Here is a 22,980-nt window from a genome sequence, read left to right on the forward strand (position 1 = left end):
CTGCGGATATCAGATTTTTAAACTAGCTTACTACGTAATGCAGCAGAACATTAACTTGATATTTATAGAAAAATGTATTAACATTATTTGCACAAACATTCCCTAAACCTTTGCTAGTCTATAAGCTAATTTATGAATATGGATTAAAACAACAATATTTGTGGTACAAAATAATGTCCCAAAACCACTTTTGAAGGAGCTGTATTTAACATTCCGAATATTCATATATTATCAATAACTATTATCTATCTCAAAATATAGAGTAATGTCTACATAGCAGAGAATGAAGTCTCTCTTCTAGTGTATGTGAGCATGTCCACTGGTTAATTCATGGCCGCCACTCTGCTTTGCTCTGATACGGCAGTTACAGGTCATAACGCCGTCCAGACAGATAGCATTGTGTGGAAGTGTAGGACATTCTCATTCACTTTTTTTTCTTGAGCAAATAGAGCCATCACATGGCCCAACAGGTCTAGTTAAGGGAGGAGTAAAAAATGCTTCACTCAGATCATCCTCACATTTGTACTCACCCTGACAGCACACCTAACACCAGGTTAAGCATGAAGAAGGAACCGATGATGATGAGAGGGATGAAGTACAGCCAGTTCCACGTGTTCCCTGAAGCATCGTTGGCCTAAACACGTAGAGACACAGAATAGGACTGTTAACAGTGTTGTATTCTTGTAAATAAAGGACTCAATACTCTCGGAGCTTCCTTTTCTGTCGAAAATCTTTTTTCTTTTCTTTTTTGACCTTTATTTAACCAGGTGAAATCAGTTGAGAACCAATTCTCATTTTCAACGATGACCTGGCCAAGAGGCAGTAGCACAGTCCGGTATACACAGATACAATACAGCACAGATACAATACAGTATGACAAACACATGCGAAAATGGCTAAAAACAATATAGGTAAATTAATAAACAAAAACGGATTGCTGAGTGGTGGAGTGGGTCCAGTTTTCTGAGGGTGGTCTTTGATGCCATTTTATAAATGATATCTAATATACTATAAACACGGCTCACAATTAAGCAATTTCCTAAAACCGCTGGTCACTCTGCCTTACTCAGTTACTCCGTTTCAATGTGGATAAAATAGTGTATGAGTGGCGTAATAATACACAGTTGGTGTTCAGAAGAGTATTTGTGGCAGCAGGGCAGTGTATGTGGGATTGAGTCAACATAAACTAAAAGGCACATGATACATCTCCCAGTGCGACACAGTGGCTAATTGAAAATATTGTCATCCAAAGAGTATTCATTAAAAACATTGCAAAGTAAAATGAGCCCCTTACATTGGCAAGAAAACTACAAACTACATCTTTATTGCCATTATATGTGAGATGTTAAAAACTGACAGAAACGTAAATGTACATGGAAAATATTCTTATGCTTTATGTTCATTATAAATGATAAAGGATGACCTTTCTTCATAATCTGTACCTTTTACATTCATAGCAAATTACAAGGTAAATTAAAATAGTCTGCTAGATGGCTAAAAGCCAACATTACCCCAATCTATGATTCACAATTGGGCATTGATGTAACTAAAGGTATAGTTTAAGTTCAGTCGGAAGATTCCTGATTTACTTGCTGTCATTTCTCGACATCAGCTGTTTAAATCAGCTTGTCTCCTCTATCCAATAAGCTCAACGAACCAATGACATGGTTACCCAATCATCTTGCTGCCGTCTCTTTTAAATATGACTGACTCTCTACCTTCAGTTCATTCATGATGCTGTTACGCACCCCTCCACCTCCCCATCTCCGCCCAGTCTTCATCGGGTCCGTCAGCCTAATGAACTCATCATTCTATCAGCATCACCACCACCACCAGGTCTGGACTCCATGGGGGGATTTATCTTGTTGCTGATCGGGGTAGACGGCCCTCAATTACAATCTCCCTGCAAAGTCCAAGTGCCAAAGACTTCGTCATTGTTAAACTCAGACAAAACTGTCTGAGAAAGTTATTTTACTAGGCCCAGAACACCATAGAAATCAATTATCTAATTATCTAATTATCTAGTTTATCCTGCCTTGGCCACTCCTTCTGTTTACACGGATCGTTGTGATCGTGATATTCCCTAACACCTCCTGCTATTATTCTTATTATAATTATTTGCATTGCTGTTAGTATTGCCAATACCATTAATTCAATTAAATTTCAATTCAGTTTATTTTGTATAGTCCAAAATCACAAATTACAAATTTGCCTCAGAGGGCTTTACAATTTGTACTCATACGACATCCCTGTCACAGGACCTCACATCGGATCAGGAAAAACCCTTTCATAGGAAAAAAAATGGAAGAAACCTTCAGGAGAGCAACAGAGGAGGATCCCTCTCCCCGGATGGACAGAAGCAATAGATGTCATGTGTACAGATGAACAGCGTTACAGAGTTACAACACATTCAATGAATATGACATAAATTATGAATAATGAGGGGGGGGGGGGGTTCTTGTGCTAATGTGAGGTCCCGGGAATTTAATTTAAATCATCACATATCATATGTTAATAATAATAATTTATCCGACTGGTCTCTCCTAAGATTACTGAGGTCCACCATTGACGTTGTATCGGGTTGAGCTCAGGATTCTTTCACACCAAACAGAAAATTATTTCTTTATGAAGCTGGTGACACAAACTTTTGGAGAGGACCCTTAACTGGAGTGAAATCCAGCCCATGAAGCAGTCCCACTTTACAAGTACAGTCAAGTATGTAGCCATATCCTGTAGAATAGGTTAACCATGTGTATGCAAAAGGTATTGGCGTTGGTGTGGAGGAGAGATGAGCTTGTTTGCTGTTGAGGCAGTAATGACAGAAGCAGCAGTCACAATTTGAGGCTCATTGTGACGTCCACCCTGAGGGCCTTCTACGCTACTTGTGTTTACATAACTCTTTACAGCGGCCACTCCCAGTGATTATTACATCCATTGTGATGCCTTCCAATCATTCAGGTGCATGTTATTTTGCATCTATAGATTGTCGTTGATTTGTCAGATAAAGGAATAGTCTCATTACCATTTATTGAATGAAGCAGAACTAATTTGCTCTTTCCACACAAAAGAGGTATTATGCAGCTTAATGTAATTAGAGGGTAAAATGATCCAATACAGTATTACATCCAGGACTCTGAGTACTAAGTGAAAATAATTAAATATATATATATATATATATATATATTTTAAGTTGATTGCTTTATTCAGTTGACATGGAATGTAGCGGATGCTGTTGGGTCGTGTTGACCCAGACTGTTTAAGCAGTTTATGGCGTCTTCATCAATCATTTGTGACCCGTTTCATTATGCTTGGTAAGTAAGCTTTCCTTTGGGCAAAAATATTAACCTTTTAAGCCCCAAGCTATTTTCTAGGTTTCTGCTCGAAATATCATACCCAAACTAAAAAGGGTGTAGCTCTGCAACCACAAAGGCTATTTGAATAATGTTGGTGTTATAATAAAGGCAACACATGTGAGCTTCTGTTCAGATGTGTACATATTAGTATATCTGTTACTGGTTAAGAGTAAATAAAGATGAAAGACAGCAAAAGTTGAATTTCCAGGTTCACCTAGAAGAAAAAGCACTTTCAGGATGATTATCTCTTGGAAAGATGCACAGAAACAGCTAAGCACATCAGAGATCATAGCACAATATGTGACCAGTCTCTCTGCAAAGTTTGATTTTGAACATAGTGGAACATTTAGCAGCTAAAGAGATCGACATCAGACAGATTCAGAGGGGTAGCCTACGGCTTTACAGTAAGTTCACATTACAAACTGTGTGCACAAATTGTTTCCTGTGTATTCCTATTATGTGTGTTGGAAATTTGAATCCAGACAGTCAGTAACAATAAAAACATCTATATGGAGAAGCAATTACCGAAATTAGATATATTCAATGGCTTCTGCTGAAGAAACTAGTGAAAATATTGAATTGGAAAAAAGTGGTGTTTGATAAATGAGTAAATGTTGAAGTTGAGGTACCAGATAGATTTCCTCATTGTGCTCAGTCTGCTTACACTCTTGCTTTTGGGTAAAAATAGTTCATTTGTAGCTCTATCCTACTGTCCAATACATGTGTATGTGTTAGAAGTCAATGCAGCATCCTCTATCGACCACGCCTTTTTAACCAAGCTACTATTATTCGCTTTCTCTTTCCCTCCTCTCTCTCTGTTTCTGTTGCCCTCTTTCAGCCCTACTAGGACAAACTCACAGTGCTAAACACACACTATTTCCCCACTAATTTAATCTATTGCATGATTGTTTCGTTGGCATGATATAATCTTGACTTTATGCAAATGGTAGAGAGCTGTGATTTGCTTCATGCTAGCAGTAAAGCTGCTGTGCTGTTCTCCTGAGGGGAGCTGTGGCTGTATGTGAGTCATCCTCCTTATGCTTGCCTCTAATCATCCCCCGAGGAATACTGAGAGGGGAAGGAGGCAGGCTAGTCGGTTCATGCTCACTGACATACTTTCCAGTCTGGTTTGTAACTTTATTTGCTGGAAGGACACTAAATGTAATCAGACCTCTATAGATATAAAACTACAGTGACTGTGAAGAAAGGAATTTAACCCAATGGTAGCATAACAGCCCATGCATATTTAACATTGTACTGAATGACGCTCCCACAACAACAATATCTACAAACTAATCTTCTGCATGTGTGTCAAATGTTTTTCCTGGCAATATCTGGGCCACTTGACTGCAGTTAGAGCATAATAGTAAACTCGTCAAACTACACACATTACATTTCCACATTAAACCACTTCCTGTCCCTGTGTATTTCACGCCTGGTTAATTACCTGCTCAATTGTAATGATCAATAATAGTAGAAGGTATATTGTGGCCTGATTGTCACTTCATTCAGCTAGCTTGACAGCATGTTCATGTTAGATCAGGGGTCTCAAACTCAATTTACCTGGGGGTGGAGTCTAGGTGAGGCTGGGCCGCATCAAGTGTTACACAAAAAAGGGTTTCAAGTATTCAAAAAAAAAGTACAACTGATCCAATCTTCTCCATCTTTATTAATAACAGTTCATAACATGAACGGTTCTTCAGAACATAGGCTTCTCTTGCCTACTCCTTGCTGCCAGAGACCTGGCAGCGTTTCTGTCACAACCGAACCCAAACGCACGACTCGAGGCAAAGTTACAACAAAAAATCGCAGTTTTTAATAAACTGGAACAAACAAACAGAAAATCAACATGAACAAAGTAGCAAAGAAACTAAACTTGGCAAATAGCGAAAAAGCAAATGGGAACAAAATAACATGACCTGGTAACTGGTGAATTGCATGGAAAGGGCTGGTTCTCTGGCACAAAAGACAAGACTAACTGACACAGGACAAAGGGAGACGCAGACAATATATACACAGGGTAAGGGAGCGAGGCAGACAATCAGACCAGAGGGGAAACACACAGGGGAAGGAACAAGTGGCCTGAAACAAGGAGAGTTGACGTTCAAAATAAAACAGTAAATCACGAGACAACATGGACACAAGACAAACTCAACACCGTTTCTTGGACATGACAGCTTCCTCTCACACGGCTGAGCTACATTTGGTTTGAGGGAGGAAGCAGTTGAGACCCTCAGTATGGCTTGAAGATGCTCATCAGTAAGTTTGGACCTGTACTTTGACTTATTAAAGTACATGGTGGACAAGAGCTTTTCACACAGATATGTGCTCCCAAAAAGGCACATGGTCCGCTTGAACATCCTGGAAAGCTCTGGGAAGGTGGGGGGCAATTGTCTTGCTTGTCTGCTTTTCCACTCACCTACCCGAACTTGGCTTTGAGTTCAGAGGTGCACTGCAGGTCAATGAGCTCCATTTGAAGCACAGGAGGGGCATCTTGCACATCGAAGGAGAAGGGGTCAGTGAAGTGGCTCTGTGTGTCTTGAAGTCTGTAAACCTGTGATCTAATTCCTCCTGTAGCTTTACAATGGCATCAGCATACTTCTCACCACTGAATGGTGTGCCCGCATCCATGAGTGCCTTGCATGCTGAGAAATGGCAGAGGTTTGTCTCAGAGAGCTGGGCTTTCCATAACACATGTTTTGTGGAGAATGCTCTGACGTTGTCATAAGCAGCACTGACAAGCTGCCCCTGGCCTTGTAACTTCTTGTTCAGTACATTCAGCTCCTGTGTGATGTCAACAAGAAAAGCTAAGTCCATGAGCCATTTGAGATCACTTAGCACAGGAATGGCAATACCATCCTTCTCCATGAAGGCTTTCACTTCTGCTCTCAACTCAAAAAACCTCTTCAAGATGTTTCCAATGCTGAGCCAACGTACCTCGGTAAAGTAGAGCACATCCTCATATGCTGATTCTATTTCCTCCAAAAAGGCGCGGAACTGCCGGTGCTTTAAGCCCCTGGATCTGATATGGTTGATGCATTTCACTACGACAGACATCACATTGTCAAACTTCAGGCATTTGTTGCAAAGGGCCTGCTGATGGATAATGCAGTGCAGAGCGATGGCCTCCTTCACACCCTCCTCTTCCAGTTTTCTTTGAACAAGTGCCACCAGTCCATTTCTCCTCGCTGTCATTGATGGCACTCAGTCAGTTGTTAATCCAGCAAACTTCTTCCATGGTAAACTGTCATCCACAATGGCGGAATATCTCCTGAGCAGTGGTCTGGCCATGCATTGGAATCATTGTGAGCAACTCCTCCATCACTTCAAAATTGACGTCAACACGCAATGTCAGTGATGTCTGTGCTCATCAAGAGCGACTGAGTATGCACGGAAAGGTCTTCCACTATGTTGGCTGAAAGGCTGATGTTGCTAAGCTGACCCTCCTTTTCCGGACAGGTTTTGAGAAAGACATGACTTGGGCTTGGTGACGGGATATATTTTCCTTACACTTGGTGTCACTCCGGAATCACGTTTCAACCAAGTGACTAATGCTGTGTTCATGTGAGTTTACTCGCCCGACTATTTGTATTTTATTTGCGTCATTCACGGCTTATCTCCGTGGGTTTACTCTGTGGAAATAGTTAGAATTTCCACCATCCATCATGGAAGAAATAACCACTAGTTCTGCTTAATACTTGTGGAAATCCCACAAACGTCAGAACATCAAACGCCCTCATGTTTGGGTTCATAACATCAACCGCAGGTACACACAACTCGGTGACTTTCACTAAATAATGATGCCACATACCAAATTAAACAGCAACGCCTGGGCTACAAGAGCATGTAAGCCAATTTGATTCAAACACAATTCAACCAGCATAGATAAACATAGCCATAAGAATGACTCAAGGTGACTTGAAAAAATAATTAGTTGGAAGCTGCTCCCTAGTTGAATTATCATACCGCTAGTTTGATGCGACACGCGATTGCTGCACCTCTTTGTAAAGCTTACATCCTACGGATTCAGCCGCAACCTTCCAATCTCTTATCAGACAAAGCATCAGCAAAATATCAACCACAATGCATCCATCTAAAGAATGTCTTCGCAGAGACTGAACAGAAATATGACTTACTTTTTCGCTGAAAACAATAATCCACACTCACTATTTTGGTCTCGAAATGACCAGCTTATGGCGAAGCCCCGTGAACTCTCCCGGAAGCCTTTCAACTTCATTTTGGCAGTTCTAATACTACGGGTCACAAAATGTGGTACTTGATTAATTTTGTGACTAAAATAGCTGCCAGTCTTATTTGGATGGCTTTATACGCCTCATATAGGCTTGCACGATTAAAAGGAGAGGTCTTAGACTGAAATCGGGCTGAGAACGGCGGAGAGTTATGAAAAGAATATGATTCATCTGCCAATATTTTATGATGATTTGAGGGCACAGAGCATTATTTTGGTTTATTTAGTGTATGCTACTGCTGTATGTGGATGCATTGAACACCATTAGTGATATAAAAGTGAAATAAATAGCTTGTTACATGAGAAAATGGAAACATCACTCACAAATCATAGACGCTCCATTTGGAGATTTGCCTAAACTTCTGTACTAAAGAAATAACAAAAGTACTTTACTTCATCAAAGTCAGACATTGCAGAGAGACTGTTAACATATTGTGCTATGATATAGTATACGTTTAAAACGTTTAGCTGAATCATTTTAAAGAGATATTCATCATAGAATTGTTGTTATTGTTTTTTTTGTTTTCTTTTCTGTGTTCATCAACCAATTTAAACCAGTAACACATAAACTGCTATACTGTAGTGGAAATGGAAAAAAGGAAATGCACAGAATAACCCTTTCAACCCTGACAGCAAAAGAAAGTGGGCCCAAGGAGGAGATAAATGACACACCTGTGAACAGGGGTTAAGGGGAGAACTATCAAAGGCAGCAGGGAGGAGAGAGAGAAGTGAATGTGGTTAAAGGAAGAGAAGTTTACATAATATTCAGCTTAATATTCACCTTAAGCTTTAAACTAAAATAGTATATCTCAACTGGAGCAGCGAGGGAAAAGAACCGTCTGAGTTTATTAACTTGGTGGACAACAAGGCAGTGAGGAGCGTGGATCTCGGAAGTAGACAGTTTCAGGGGAAACCTGTTGTGGGATCCAAGCAATGGTCTGACCCTGCTTGGATGCCACTCCTTTCCTTCATTGGGCCATCAAGCTAAGTCTCTTCCACTGCAAACATTTCAGGCTTCTCCTTTCCCCAACCCCCCCCCCCCCCCCCACTGAACCATACTGGACTTAGCTGTCTATCAACAGCCCTTCAAACATTGAATTGAACTGTATTCATTCGGATTGAAAGGACTTACAAACCCCTCCCTCCCCAACACACTCACACACTCCTGTACATATAACACCTCCCCTCTGAGTCATCAATTAGTTTAATTACTTTGATTAAGGACATTTGATTGCCATATCCAACCTCTGTATTTGTGTTTCTATCGTTCATGGACATTGTGCGTAAGAATGTATTGAACATGAACCAAGCGCTTTTGATTTGACCATTTATATTTAAGAGTAAGATGTGGATGAAGATTTATTGGTTTTGTGTGTGGGGATAGCAGGCTATCCGGGCTAATCCTCCAATTGTTTTAGGTAGCAATCTCTAAATATGACAGGCTAGAAGTGCTATTGTTCACATGTCTGTTTAATATTTGGAAGGGAAATAGTATACCTTTTAAAATTATTCAAATAGCCCTTGTGGTTGAGTAGATAATCTGAATTTAGTATGGATACGCAAACCATTCGCAATTTTTGAGAAACCATGGCTGTGGGTTAAATTGAGAAACAGCATTCAGAAGTGGACTCACGTTGTAGAGAATGTCCACCCATCCCTCCATTGTGATGCACTGGAAAACAGTGAGAACCGCGAAGAGAATATTGTCAAAGTTGGTGATGCCAAAGTTGGGTCCAGTCCAGTACTCCTTGCAGGTTGTGCCGTTGGCGCAGGTCCTCGCTGGAGCCTCCAGGCCACAGGGGAAATCTGCTGCTTGCTCATCTACAGCCACAAACACACATCATCACATACTCAAAAATACACTAAGCCAAGATATTTTTAGAGAAGGCTGGGGATGTATTATGTAAAAGTACTCTCTTAGATGAAAAGGAATACATGCTAAATATTATATGAACAATATATGCATTCCACTACAATGATACACAGAATGGCAACATAGTACATTTGACATCATTTCCCATTTTTATGATGATATATATCAACCGTACTACGTCCCTGAACCGGCTTCAGTCAAAGCTGTGAAGCATGTCTACCATTGGTAACAATTGTTTATGATTATATAATTCCCTTCCATTATCCAAACTGCTTATCCTATTCAGGGTCGCGGGGGAGCTGGAGCCAATCCCAGCTGACATTAGGTGAATGCAGGGTACACCCTAGAGTCCTAGACAGTCACCCTGTCACAGGTCACATATAGAGACAAACATTCACGCTCACATTCACACCTACGGGCAATTTTAAAGTCTCCAATTAACCTGAGCTGCATGTCTCAGGACTGTGCGAGGAACCCGGAGAACCCGGAGGGAACCCTATACATTTCATGAAAGCTGACCTCAATCAGTTGTATGCCATTATAACATAGAGATGATTAAGGTTATATACGTTTATGCCACGGTTCACATTAAGACTGCCTTCATTCCACACTCTCCTCTTGCTTACCTGTGTCTATTCTGAAGCATGTGCGATGGAACTTGCCCATGTAGAAGTCAAGGCCGATGATGGCAAACATGAGGATGGCAAAGAAGAGCAGCAAGCCGATCTGCAGCAGAGGCACCATGGCTTTCATAATAGACTTCAGTACCACCTGAAGACCTGATGCAGACAAGAAAATTGTATTTAATTATTATTGTTTTGTTATTTGTCTTTATTGAACAGTATGAGGAGAGACAGAAAACATCGGGAAAAAGTGAGAAGGATAAGACATGGTCATCTACTTTTATGTAGTGTCTAATCACAGAGGTAGAGATTCATAAAGGAACCCTAACACACAATCTGTCAAAAGCCCAATTTACTTCTCACATAATATATGAATGACAGACGTACAGGTATATGTACTTCTGTAAAACAACTTATACAGTGCCTTTCCAGTCTTTTGACTTTAACACTACATTCACTCACTGATTGCAGAGGCTGCCACGCAAGGTACACATACATACATCGAAGGTAGGAAACCGAAGGCTTGATGGACTGGTTACTGGAAGTGCAGCTGTTGGTGTACAGCAGGGGTGTCAAACTCATTTTCACCCTGGGCCACATCAGCATTATGGTTGCCCTCAAAGGGCTGGTTGTAACTGTAAGATTGTATGAATGTAACTGAGCGCAACTACGATGTGGGTAACCAATAATTATTGGCTGTGGTCCTGGCTCTTGAGGAGTGGAGGCACCAGTTGGAGGGTGCGGAGCAACAATTCATAGTTTGGACCGACCACAAAAATCTCTCTTACCTCCGCACTGCCAAAAGATTAAACTCCTTTTTTTCCTAGGAAGGTTCAACTTCATTACATTACATTACATGTCATTTAGCTGACGCTTTTATCCAAAGCGACTTACAATAAGTGCATTAAACCAATGAGTCCAAACTCAGAACAACAAGAATCAAGCAAGTACAATTTCTTCAATAAAGTTAAACTACAAAGTGCTATCAGTAAGAGCCATTTAAGTGCTACCAAAGTGCTACTACGGCGCTACCTTCCCTATTCAAGGTATAGTCGAAAAAGATGTGTTTTAGTTTGCGACGGAAGATGTAGAGACTTTCTGCTGTCCTGATGTCAATGGGGAGCTTATTCCACCAATGAGGAGCCAGCACAGCAAACAGTCGTGACTTTGTTGAGTGTTTAGCTTGCTTCACACTCACATACCGCCCTGGTTCAGGCAACACCAAACCCGATGCCCTTTCGCCTCAGTCCACCACAGAGAAACCCACCATTGAGCCTGAACCCATTCTCTTCCCTTCCCATGTGGTGGCTGCAGTCACATGGGGAGTTGAATCACTCGTCCAGGAGGCCCAGCGCTCCCATCCGGACCCAGATAACGGTCCCCCCAACTGTCTGTTTGTGCCTGACGCTGTCAGTTCACAAGTCTTAAAATGGGGGCATTCCTCCAAACTTGCCTGCCACCGTGGGTTCCACCGCACTCTTGCTTCATTAAACAACGGTTCTGGTGGCCATTCATATCCCAAAGCACCAATGCTTGTTTGTCAGCCTGCTCCTTCTGTGCCCAAAGCAAGGCTTCCCATCAACCAGTTGCACTCTCTTCACGTGACGTACCCGTTCAGGTGGAATCTCGCAAGCTAGCACCCCGCTCACTACCAAGATCTTGGCACAGTTTTTGAAAACATGGGGTGTTCTTTGCATTTCGTTTAATATAGTTTACCACTTGGATGACATCTTTTAATGTTCCATGAAGCACTGGGACCATATCCTTTGCTGCCAGGTCCTCTCCATGTAAATAACAATGGTGCCAAGTTGCATTCGGAGCTTTCTCAAGAATTCTCCTCATGACCCCTAAGTTTTTTCCTGTCATGCAGGCGGCGCCATCAGTTGTGATACTGACATGTCCCAGCTGAGGCCCACTGAACTCAAGTACAAGTCCACGGAGCTGAAAATGTCACTTTGCAGTCGTAGTAGTCGGGAGCTCTCTTGTGCAGAGAAATTGTTCCGGTAAGTCTCCGTCCCACACATGTTTCACGTAAACGAGTAACACTGCTTTATTTGTTATGTCTGTTGATTCGTCCATTTGTAATGCAAAATGACCATTTGCCTTAATTCGAGCTGTGGCCTGTTCTTTGACGTCATCAGACATGTCTTACTTATAGTGTCATTTGACAGAGGTATAGTTTTCAGTTTATCTGCTGCGGATTGATCCAACATCTCTCTCACCATATCAATGGCTGCAGGTAAGATGAGGTCCTCTGCAATGTGTGGGGCTTCTTTAATTTAGCAATGCGATGTGCCACCTGGTAAGATGAGTTTGGCAGAATGTGGTAAATGTGGTAAGAACAACCATTTTTCTAAGGTATGTAAAGCTGGCACTGAGAAAAGCAGCAACTACAAGACAAAGACAATGAATAATTTGGAGAGTGAAGTTGACTCCTTATACATAGGCATGATTGGAAAATACAAAAAGAAAACAGCTCACCAAGCTAAAGCCACTGTATGGCATGAAACAGCCACAGTCAGAGGCGTAGCAATTAGTTTCAAGCTGGACACGATGCAAATGTACTTCCCATGCACATGTACCGGCAGCTACCAGGTCCCATTCAGCTACGACCCACAGAGACTGTCCTAATTGCATTTGGTGGAGCCCGCGTACCCACAGATGGTGTTGCACGGACTGGGAGCCTGTCTGCTCCAGGATGGCCACTCAGGCCACATTTACACATAGCCGGGTATTTACATAAACAAATATTTCTGCCCCTCCGTTTTCAAAAATAACGTTGTACACACAAGGTCGTTTTCAAAAAAGTTTCTGTTTATATGAACCCGCATAAATACGCCCCCGGGCGCCATCATAACTATGCCAAACCTGTAGTCGGCAGTGTAACGAGAAGGATAAAGACATGCAAACCAATCAGAATTCTCAAAACCAACAACAACTACGAAAAACACAATCAACTTCCTTTTCGTTGGCAGGCAATGTACCTACGTCTTGGGAGTATAGAAAGCTGAAGAAGGACTGCTGACCTCCGTGCAGTTCTTCGCCTCTACTCCTCGATGTAAAAAATCAGTTGTGTTTGTAAATACAAACAGGCCAAAAGGGTTTGCATTAACGTACAAATGAGCACTACCTTGACACCATCCATGATCAGTAGCCTAAGTAAACTAACTGTAAACATCGGACGCTCACATGACGTGAAGCATTTTTAGTCGCATACTGTGACGTTTGACAACCTAGAAATCTCCACTTTGAGTTTTTAGAAATGATCGTTTTCCATGATAAAACCTCAGTTTTTGTGTAAATGAAAGGCCAAAACGCATGAAAATATATGCGTTTTCCCATCGTGTAAACGGGGTCTCAGTGTGCTATGCCTCACGAGCGCTCACCGACACAGAAAAGAGGTACGCGCAGATAGAGAAAGAGTTGCTGGCCATAGTGTTTGCTGCTAAGAGATTCCACCAGTATGTCTACGGCAGACCAGTAACAGGGCAGTCCGATCATAAGCCTCTGGAGGTCATCGTGCGCAAGCCGCTGAGCAAAGCACCTGCGCGGCTGCAAGGAATGCTTCTACAACTGCAGAGGTATGATCTACACGTAACATACACAGCAGGCAAGCACATGTACATTGCCGACGCACTCTCACGCGCCATGGCAAGCAGAGAAGGTGAAAACATTAACGAGAACCCCTGTGATGAAAGAGTTGTGTATGCCTTGGAGGCCACTGATTCCTTGAGCGAGGAAACACTCAGCCAACTGAAAAAGGCAACAGCAGCAGATAGCGTGTTACAAGCTGTGTGTGAGAAACACAAGAATGGCTGGCCCATGAAAAAGAAAAGTGGACCGGAAACTACACGACTACTGGTCGGTCAAGGACAATATAAGCATCGAGAATGACATTGTCATGGTCGGAGACAAAATCATCATACCCCAGAGCTTCAGGAATACGATTTTGGAGAAGCTGCATCTTGCTCACCAAGGAGTGCAGCGCACAAAAGCCAAAGCAAGAAAATCCCTCTACTGGCCCGGCATGGTACGAGACATCGAGGCAATGGTGGAGAAGTCCATGCAGAGCCAGCAGCTACACCCCAAACACCAGGCTGAGCCGCTCATACCACATCAGATTCCAGAACTGCCATGGATGAAAGTCGAGCCGACATCTTCGAGCTACATGGTCAATCATATCTGTTGTTAGTTGATTACCTGACCAAATATCCTGAAGTGCTTAACCTGTCTGATGAAACAGCCTACACAGTGATCCAGAAGATGAAGTCTGTTTTTGCCAGGCACGGGATTCCTAGGGAGATAGTGAGGATCGTGTCCAATTTGCCAGCTATGAGATGAAGTCATTTGCAGCGTCATGGGAATTCAAACTCACACACTACAGGCCAGGGTTTCCCTTTTCAAACGGAATGGCTGAGAGAGCCATATAGACTGTAAAACATGCGCTGAAGAAGGCAACGCAGACCGGCACCGACCCACATCTAGTGTTGTAGTCACTGAGGAACACACCGGTGACGGGACTGAATGAGTCGCCTGCACAGATGTTGATGGGAAGAGTTCTACGGAGCACACTTCCGTGTTCCAGTGCCGTGCTGACGCAGTCAGTCCCACAGCATCTTCACAGCAAAATACAGAACCTACAGTTCCGCCAAAAGCAACACTACGATCAGCGTGCAAAGCCCCTGCCAGTGTTGACCTCGGGAGACACCATACACATGCACACACGGCGCGGCTGGGAGCCTGCTGTTGTCATCCGACAGCGAGATGAACCACGCTCCTACACTGTGCAGACGCCGGCAGGTAGGACGCAAAAGAGGAACCGGCGACATCTGAGGAAGATACAACCGAGTCTGTTCATAGACACTGACCGTGATGAACAGTTGGACTCAGAGGTACAACCCTCTCAAGCGCCTGTGTCAGTGGACTAACCACCACATGACCTGCCACCACACAACCCTCCACATCCCGGCCAAAAATCTGAACCTGAAAAAAAACGATCTGAAAGTGAAAAAAAGATCTGAACCTGAAAAAAAGATTGAAAGTTGAAAATATTAAATATGCTACTGAAAAATGAAAAAATATATTTTATTCGAGAAAAAAAAACAGAACTGAATCTAAATTATATTTAAACCAACAAAACTTTTCATACACTTATTTTTATTTCGAATACATTGTTGAATTTTTCAATGTTCAAGACCAAAACTTGAATTTTCAGGTTCAAATCTTTTTTTCAAACGAACAAAACTATTTGCATGGATTTAGCTCCATACTGGAACCAGTAGTGGTGTAATGGACCATTGTTAATCTGTGATCTGTATGGATCCCCCCTTAGGGTTCGGCATGTATATGAACCGCCGATTAATTACACAGTTTAACCATCATGGTGTGAAATACAGTTTTACTGAATGAATCATTGCATTAGTTCATGCAGGACACTGCAGTCAAATGCCCTTAGCAGTAACCAGCTGACAGCCAGCTGATTGAGTCATTGTTTCTAATCAGTCACACACCAATCACAGCCCACTCTCACCTCAATTTAAATATGACTCCCTCCCCACTGATCCTTTCTTCACTAATGCTGCTACAGACCGTGCCGCTGGCAAAGCTTTGCCCTGCTCCACTCCAGCATGCACCCTTGTTAGTTTAGTCCATAGCAAATGGTTGGTATTCAAAGTCTTACTTTGGGCTCACTCCTGTATACCTGGGGGGTTTATGCATGGTGATCCCTGTTTTGGTTTTGTAAATTACTTGGCTAATCCAAGGAGCATTTTGAGAACCACCAGGGCAAAGCACTGAATTTCCATTTGTCGCAATACAAATGTATAAAAATCTAAGAGGGTTCCTAATAGAACGATCGTTATCGGCTAATATTCAGTAAAAATATGCGATCAGCTTTCTATATAATCTTTTAATTGGTAATTATTTGAATTGTGTGTTTTCATGCAGATAACCACTAAAGATGACATTTAGAATGGTTTACACTGGCTTCAGAGCAGTTGAAAAAATTATTGGGTTGGTGGTGAAAAACAAAGTCTGGAGCTGCTATAACAAAACAAATCCACAAACAAGATCTGTATCTGCCAATGTGGATCACCACTGGTAACTGGTGTCGATGGTAACAAACAAAGTAAGTCTGATTGGAGGATTTCTAAATGTTACTGAAACTTTTCTCTTTTGTGCTGATACAATCTGTGATACAATCCGAACTGTGAGTTTAATGATCCATTGCATCAGGAATCAGGAACAAGAACATCTTCAACTCCACACTCCTTAATTTCTCTGTACATCCTTTGCGTTTTGTCGTGTCCAATTTGGCATTCTGTTTAATGAAAGCAGTGAGCCCAAAGGGGTGATGGGATTGGGCTTGTGCACTGCCAGTTGAGAATAAAAAAATAATGGGCCAATCTACATGCGTTGTTTTGGCCCAAAAGGCACTTGGCCCCCCAGGATAATGTGTGTGAAAATGTGAAGCTAACTTACTTGGAATGCCAGAGACCAGTTTAAGCGGCCGCAGCACTCTCACCGCCCTCAGTGTTGTCAGATCAAAGTCAGCCCCCACAGTGGCCAGGATCCTGCACACACAACAACAGCATGGGAGCAAGATTACAGGAACGTTTCATAGTAAGCAGCTGTTTAACTAAAAGACATGCGCGGAGATCATTATAGGTTCTTCATTTTAAACATCAGTTATCCATCCATCCATCCATTATCAGCCACTTATCCAGGGTCGGGTCGCGGTGGCAGCAGGTTCAGCAGGCCGACCCAGGCTTCCCTCTCACCCGCAACACTTTCCAGCTCATTCTGGGGGATCCCGAGGCGTTCCAAGGCCAGCCGGGAGATATAATCCCTCCAGCGTGTCCTCGGTCTTCCCCGGGGCCTCCTACCAGTTGGACGTGCCCGGAAAACCTCTAATGGTAGGCGTCCAGGAGGCATCCTGACTAGATGCCCGAACCACCTCAGCTGACTCCTTTCGACACAAAGGAGCAGCGACTCGACTCCAAGCTCCCCCCTGATGTCCGAGCTCCTTACCCTATCTCTAAGGCTGAGCCCGGCCACCCTAGGGAGGAAGCTCATTTCGGCCGCTTGTATCCGAGATCTCGTTCTTTCGGTCACGACCCAGAGTTCGTGACCATAGGTGAGGGTTGGAACGTAGACCGACCAGTAAATGGAGAGCTTTGCCTTCCGGCTCAGCTCCCTCTTCACCAAGATGGACCGGTACAGCGCCTGTTTTACTGCTGCAGCCGCACCGATCCGCCTGTCGATCTCCCGCTCCACCTTACCCTCACTCGTGAACAAGACCCCGAGATACTTGAACTCCTTCGCTTGGGGTAGGCAGTTTGTCCCCACCTGGAGGGAGCAATCCGCCGGTTTCCGGCAGAGCACCATGGCCTCAGATTTGGAGGTGCTAACTCTCATCCCTGCCGCTTCGCACTCGGCTGCAAAACGCCCCAGTGAATGCTGGAGGTCACGGTCCGAGGAGGCAAACAGGACCACATCATCCGTGAACAGCAGAGAGGCGATCCCGAGACTCCCGAACCGGATCCTCTCCGCCCCCTGGCTGCGCCTAGATATCCTGTCCATGAAGGTCACGAACAAGACCGGTGATAAAGGGCAGCCCTGGCAGAGGCCAACACCCACCGGGAACGTGTCTGACTTACTACCGAGGATACGAACACAGCCCCTACTGCAGGCGTACAGAGACCGGATGGCCCGTGCCAACGGGTCCGGCACCCCATACTCCCGCAGCACCCCCCACAAAAACCCCAGAGGGACCCATCAGTTAATTATTATCAAATCATTCATGGGTTGTAAAACAAGCACATGAGACAATGGTAGTGACAGTTGGTTCACTGATTGTGTATCAGTGTTGCTCACAGAACCCAAAAGAACAAACTGGTACTATGCATGTATGTATAAAGAGGCTTATTCACGTGAACAGAGGAAGGAAAATAACTATTTTACAACCTCGGGATTTCGGCAATTCAGGTGTTTATAATGAACCTCTATGTCAACCAATACAGTTGACTCAACCGGCCTGTCAATGGTATCCTTATGGTAAAGTAGATTTCCTTCCATTTCATGGGCGTACCTATAGTGATTGTGTTTTGGGCTTTGCATGCTGCCAAAAGGCAAGTTACGTACACTTAATGTGTACTTAATGTGTACATATTGTAAAGCCCTCTGAGGCAAATTTGTAATTTGTGATATTGGGCTATATACAATAAACTGAATTTAATTGAATTAATACTGTGCCTGAATGCTGCTTTCCATTCACATTCAGTTTGAACAGTACTTAAATATAACATTGTAACTAACTATATTGCAAGGAGTCTGCCTCCCTGCCTGTCTGCCTGCCTACCTTGGCTGTATTGCTGGATACCCCATTGACTAATTTGTCGAATTTGGTGCAATTTGGACAAATGTTAATAAATCTAACATTAACAAACTTTGAATAAAGAGCACCCTGTGCAGCAGAGAGGGTGGTGCTTTTGGGATTGCAGTGCAGAATGTGGTCAGTAGCGGACAGACAGCGGTTCTTTGACTGCAGTTCACTTTAGCTGCTGGTTGCTAATATAGCCTGCTAATGCTACATTAATGCTGCATAAGGTTACAATGTTTACTTCCCTGGAGTCATCGAGCAGATAGTCTACAGTAACACTCAAATGGTTTACTTTTTTTTCATATTAACTGCCACCACTAATATTATTGCTGCTGGCAAAATAACTCCACTAAGCCATGCCCGGCCGCCTGTAGAGGACTGTGTGTCCCGCTGGCTAGCTAATGGCCACTGTTGTCATACTGTGTTTAATTTATCCCGGATAAAGCAGTCTTTACCCACGCTATCCGGAACATCTATTGAAAAAGACAGATGTAATTATTTCCAAAATTCACCCCATGTTTTATATAAAGGTTAAACAAAATGATTTATTTTCTATTGTCAGATATTCAATGTTTTTTTTCTTCTCCAGTCCATTGTCGGAACAAATTATTCTATTCAGGGTTGCGGTGTCACTGGAGCTGATCCCAGCTGGACAGGTTGCCAGTCTATTACATGGCACATATAGAGACACGCTCACATTCACACCAACGGGCAATTTTAGAGTCTCCAATTAGCTGCATGTTTTTGGACTGTGGGAGGAAGCCAGAGAACCCGTAGGGAACCCACGCTGCCACTGGGAGAACGTGCAACCTCCACACAAAAGGACTGCCACTACACGACACCACAATGCAGCCCCAGATATTCAATGTCTCAACTGAAATAGTTTGTTTTGGACAATTTACCAGTATTTATTTATTTTATCTATTCATTTAACTGTGTGCCTCTCTTCCCAGAGGAGCATAAAGTATGCAATGAAATGCATAAATGAAAGCTAGAAAAATTCAGCACTCTGGGGATTTTGAGGACAATCTCAAACATTTTCATCCTAAAATCTCTAGAGTAGATAATAGACCACAGCCGGATACATCTTTACTTACTAACTAATAGTACTATGTTTAATTCCGTTCATGTCATCATACTAGCACTGCTAGCTACTGGCTGAAAGAGACGTTGATACAGGGGTTACAGTATTACAGACAATATCTGATACCGTCTGTCATAGAAGCATGTAGGGCGGCAAAGTCCTGTGGGTCTGACATGCCAAGAATTTGTCTATAAGTGAACTTTAAATCTTTTAGGATGTAATGTATTAAATGAGAGCCAGTTGTGTCTTACACAAAAACAACAATATTTAAGATGTCCAATGTCAAACAAAAATAAATAAATAATAAATAAAATCTGAAAGAAGAGCACACTGGAACTAGCTGTTTCAAATGGTAGAGATTATTGCAGTCCCTATGGTGAACATCCTCTCACGAGGCAGTAGCTCATGGGGAGAGTGGTCGCCCAACAAGCACAAGGTACCCAGTTTAATCTCCGCTCTCCCCATAGTTGCATGTCTGATTCTGCTGCAAAAGGTTTCTTAAATGCTGCGATGATACCTTTTTGTTGTTGTTGTGGTGGTGCCTTGGCCCCCGTCGCTGACAGACTGGGATGGTGGCGCCACAAATGTGGCTGATGTTTTGCCATTGTTGTATAGCTTTCTTGTTGATCAATGCCTACACACTAACGGTTTTGTCCATCCCGTCATTATATTTTACTGAATTGCATTGTGTAGTAAAGTTGGCGAGGTAGACTGGTCGGATGCATACTGGAGATTTTTTTAAATCAGTACAACATCCGGGTAATTTTTGGCATAGTGTAGACTTGGATTTTGTTTGCATAATACATGTTACATTTTGGCCAAATCAGTATACCACTAATAAAGTATGCAGTTCCAAATAGTCAGACACACACGCACACACATACTACTTTCTGCTTAAGGGCTTACAGTTTTAAAGTTTGTTCAACCCAAATACTACCTTGTCTCGGACAGCTTGCAGTTTTTTTCAACTGCAGTTTGTCAAAATGTGATTTATCTAATAAGATAAAGTTTTCACTCTGTTCATCACACTTTAGTCCATTTCTAATAGGCCTAAACAAAATGAACTAAAATAAGTATTATCATCAGCAATTATTTCCTTTTACTTTGTTTAAGTCATATATAGTGGTGATTTGCCTAAAAACACACAATTCAAAAGATAAGGAAATCAAAGATTGTATTTTTATTAATTGGAAAATATTTGCATTAGTAATTGTAATTATGTATTATAAGCTTAATATTTATTATAAAACGTCTCATTAAAAAAAACTGGAATAATTCAAGTTTCTCACAAACTACATTTTACAAGATTATATTTGAACACGTCATGATAACAATATTGCTGTCAACTTTACTAACATTACTAGCTCTCCTCCTCTCGACTTATTTCTGAAAATGTTGCAGCAACGCTTCAGGTGAGAGGCACGATTCTCTGAAACACACAAACCAAACTGGCGCACACACATGTTACAGGACTTGCACTAGAGGAGATTACCTCGCAAACACAAACAACGTGTCTTAATCCAGGAATCCAGACACCTCAGATATTGTACCTTTTTTCATTCTTATTGTTATGAAACCTTGCATATTCATCTATTAACGGTCGTGGAGCCAGAGCTGTGCTAGGCCCCTGCAGTTAGCAGAGCATCTCAGCCCTTCAAATTGCCCTGAAAGCTTCACCAAAGATTGAGATCTGAGAAAGACGACCAGGCAGTCGAGCGCAATGAAGGATGAGTGCAACTGAGCAAAGAGCTTCATTTGTTCTGTGAGATCATGTATTCATGATCTCCGATTGTTTCATGGATTGTGGAGGTCTGGATCGTGGTCCATGCCTACTACTATTTATTCATACATTTCTGTCATATTCATTGAATGTGTTGTAACTCTGTAACGCTGTTCATCTGTACACATGACATCTATGTACACATGACATCTATGTCCTCCTCAGTTTCTCTCCTGAAGGTTTCCTCCCTTTTTTCCCTATGAAAGGTTATTTTCTGTTTTTTTGGGAGTTTTTCCTGATCCGATGTGAAGTCCTGGGACAGGGATGTCATATGTGTACAGATTGTAAAGCCCTCTGAGGCAAATTTGTAATTTTGGGCTACACAAAATAAACTGAATTGAATTGAATGTTCCACACTAGCATAAAGAATGATGTATAGTTTGGGATTGAACAGTTCGAGCTTCAGAGTTCTCTGAACTCAACTGAAACCAGATGGAGTGTTGTGATTCCAGCAGAGCTAAACGCTCAATGCTGCACACAGTGTTATGACTGACCCTGAACTGTCATATTCAATTGAATATTCATAACAGCACCATACTCGGAATTGGCTTGCTAACAAAAATATCCTCCCGGAGCTGCAGAGAGGAGAAGAGGGGGTTTCTATGGTTCAGACTCTGTGACGAATCAGATTAACAGTGCATTAGTTGATTTGCTCTGACTGCAGTTGTCTTAAGGCTAGAGATAAAAAGGGACGAGGTGTATACGAGGAATGATGAAGGGTGAGAAAGGCAAACTCCATCTGAACTGAGAGGACAATGTCTCGAGGGACACAGTATCACAAAACAAGAACTGGATCAAATAATAATTACAATGAATAATAATAATAACACCAAAGCAGATATAACCACTATGGGAGACATATCTAATAATAATAATACATCGAATTTATATAGCGCTTTTCAAAACACGCAAGACGCTTTACATAAGGCATAGACATACAGAACAAAACTAAATAGAAAGACAAAGAACAAAAAATAAACAAACGAAAACTTGAGAAGCTCAGAGGAATGAGAGGAGAGGGATCCTCCTCTGTTGCTCTCCTGAAGGTTTCTTCCCCTTTTTCCCTGTGAAAGGTTATTTTTGGGGAGTTTTTCCTGATCCGATGTGAAGTCCTGGGACAGGGATGTCGTATGTGTACAGATTGTAAAGCCCTCTGAGGCAAATTTGTAATTTGTGATATTGGGCTATACAAAATAAACTAAATTGAATTGAATGAGTCATATAGTGGAGGGTAGAGTGCAGGGGTTAGCAGGTGAAGGCGAGTTTGAAGAGGTGGGTTTTGAGGGCTTGTTTGAATGATGATAGGGTGGGAGCATGACGGATGTGAATGGGGAGGGCGTTCCAGAGGGGGGGTACAGCAGCTGAGAAGGCCCTGTCACCCCAGGTCCGGTGCTTGGTCCTGATAGTCTTCAGAGTGTTTGCACCGGCGGACCTGAGGCAGTGGGTTGGGGCTTGGAGGGGGAGGAGGTCTGAAAGGTAGGGAGGTGCCATGTTGTTTAGGACTTTTTAGGCGGTGAGTAGTATTTTAAAGTCAATCCTCAATTTGAACGGGAGCCAGTGAAGGTTGCATAGGACCAGGGTGATGTGTTCATAGCGGCAGGGGGAGGTGAGCAGTCAAGCAGCAGAGTTTTGAACATA

The 22,980-nt window shown here is 42.5% G+C and overlaps 1 protein-coding gene across 1 annotated transcript in view; it reads right to left on the reverse strand.

Moving 5' to 3' along the window:
• The window catches only part of cacna1ba (calcium channel, voltage-dependent, N type, alpha 1B subunit, a), a 124,043-nt gene that overhangs the window by 79,194 nt on the left and 21,869 nt on the right, over positions 1-22,980 (reverse strand). The window contains exons 4-7 of the mRNA XM_034541093.1: positions 16,579-16,670; positions 10,102-10,254; positions 9,236-9,423; positions 531-634 (exon numbers count right to left, since the gene is read on the reverse strand). Of these exons, the coding sequence (XP_034396984.1) occupies positions 531-634; positions 9,236-9,423; positions 10,102-10,254; positions 16,579-16,670 (537 nt within the window). The remainder of the gene's footprint in view (positions 1-530; positions 635-9,235; positions 9,424-10,101; positions 10,255-16,578; positions 16,671-22,980) is intronic.

The sequence above is a fragment of the Cyclopterus lumpus genome, chromosome 9 (assembly GCF_009769545.1).
Source record: "Cyclopterus lumpus isolate fCycLum1 chromosome 9, fCycLum1.pri, whole genome shotgun sequence".
In the NCBI taxonomy this organism is placed as follows: Eukaryota; Metazoa; Chordata; class Actinopteri; order Perciformes; family Cyclopteridae; genus Cyclopterus; species Cyclopterus lumpus.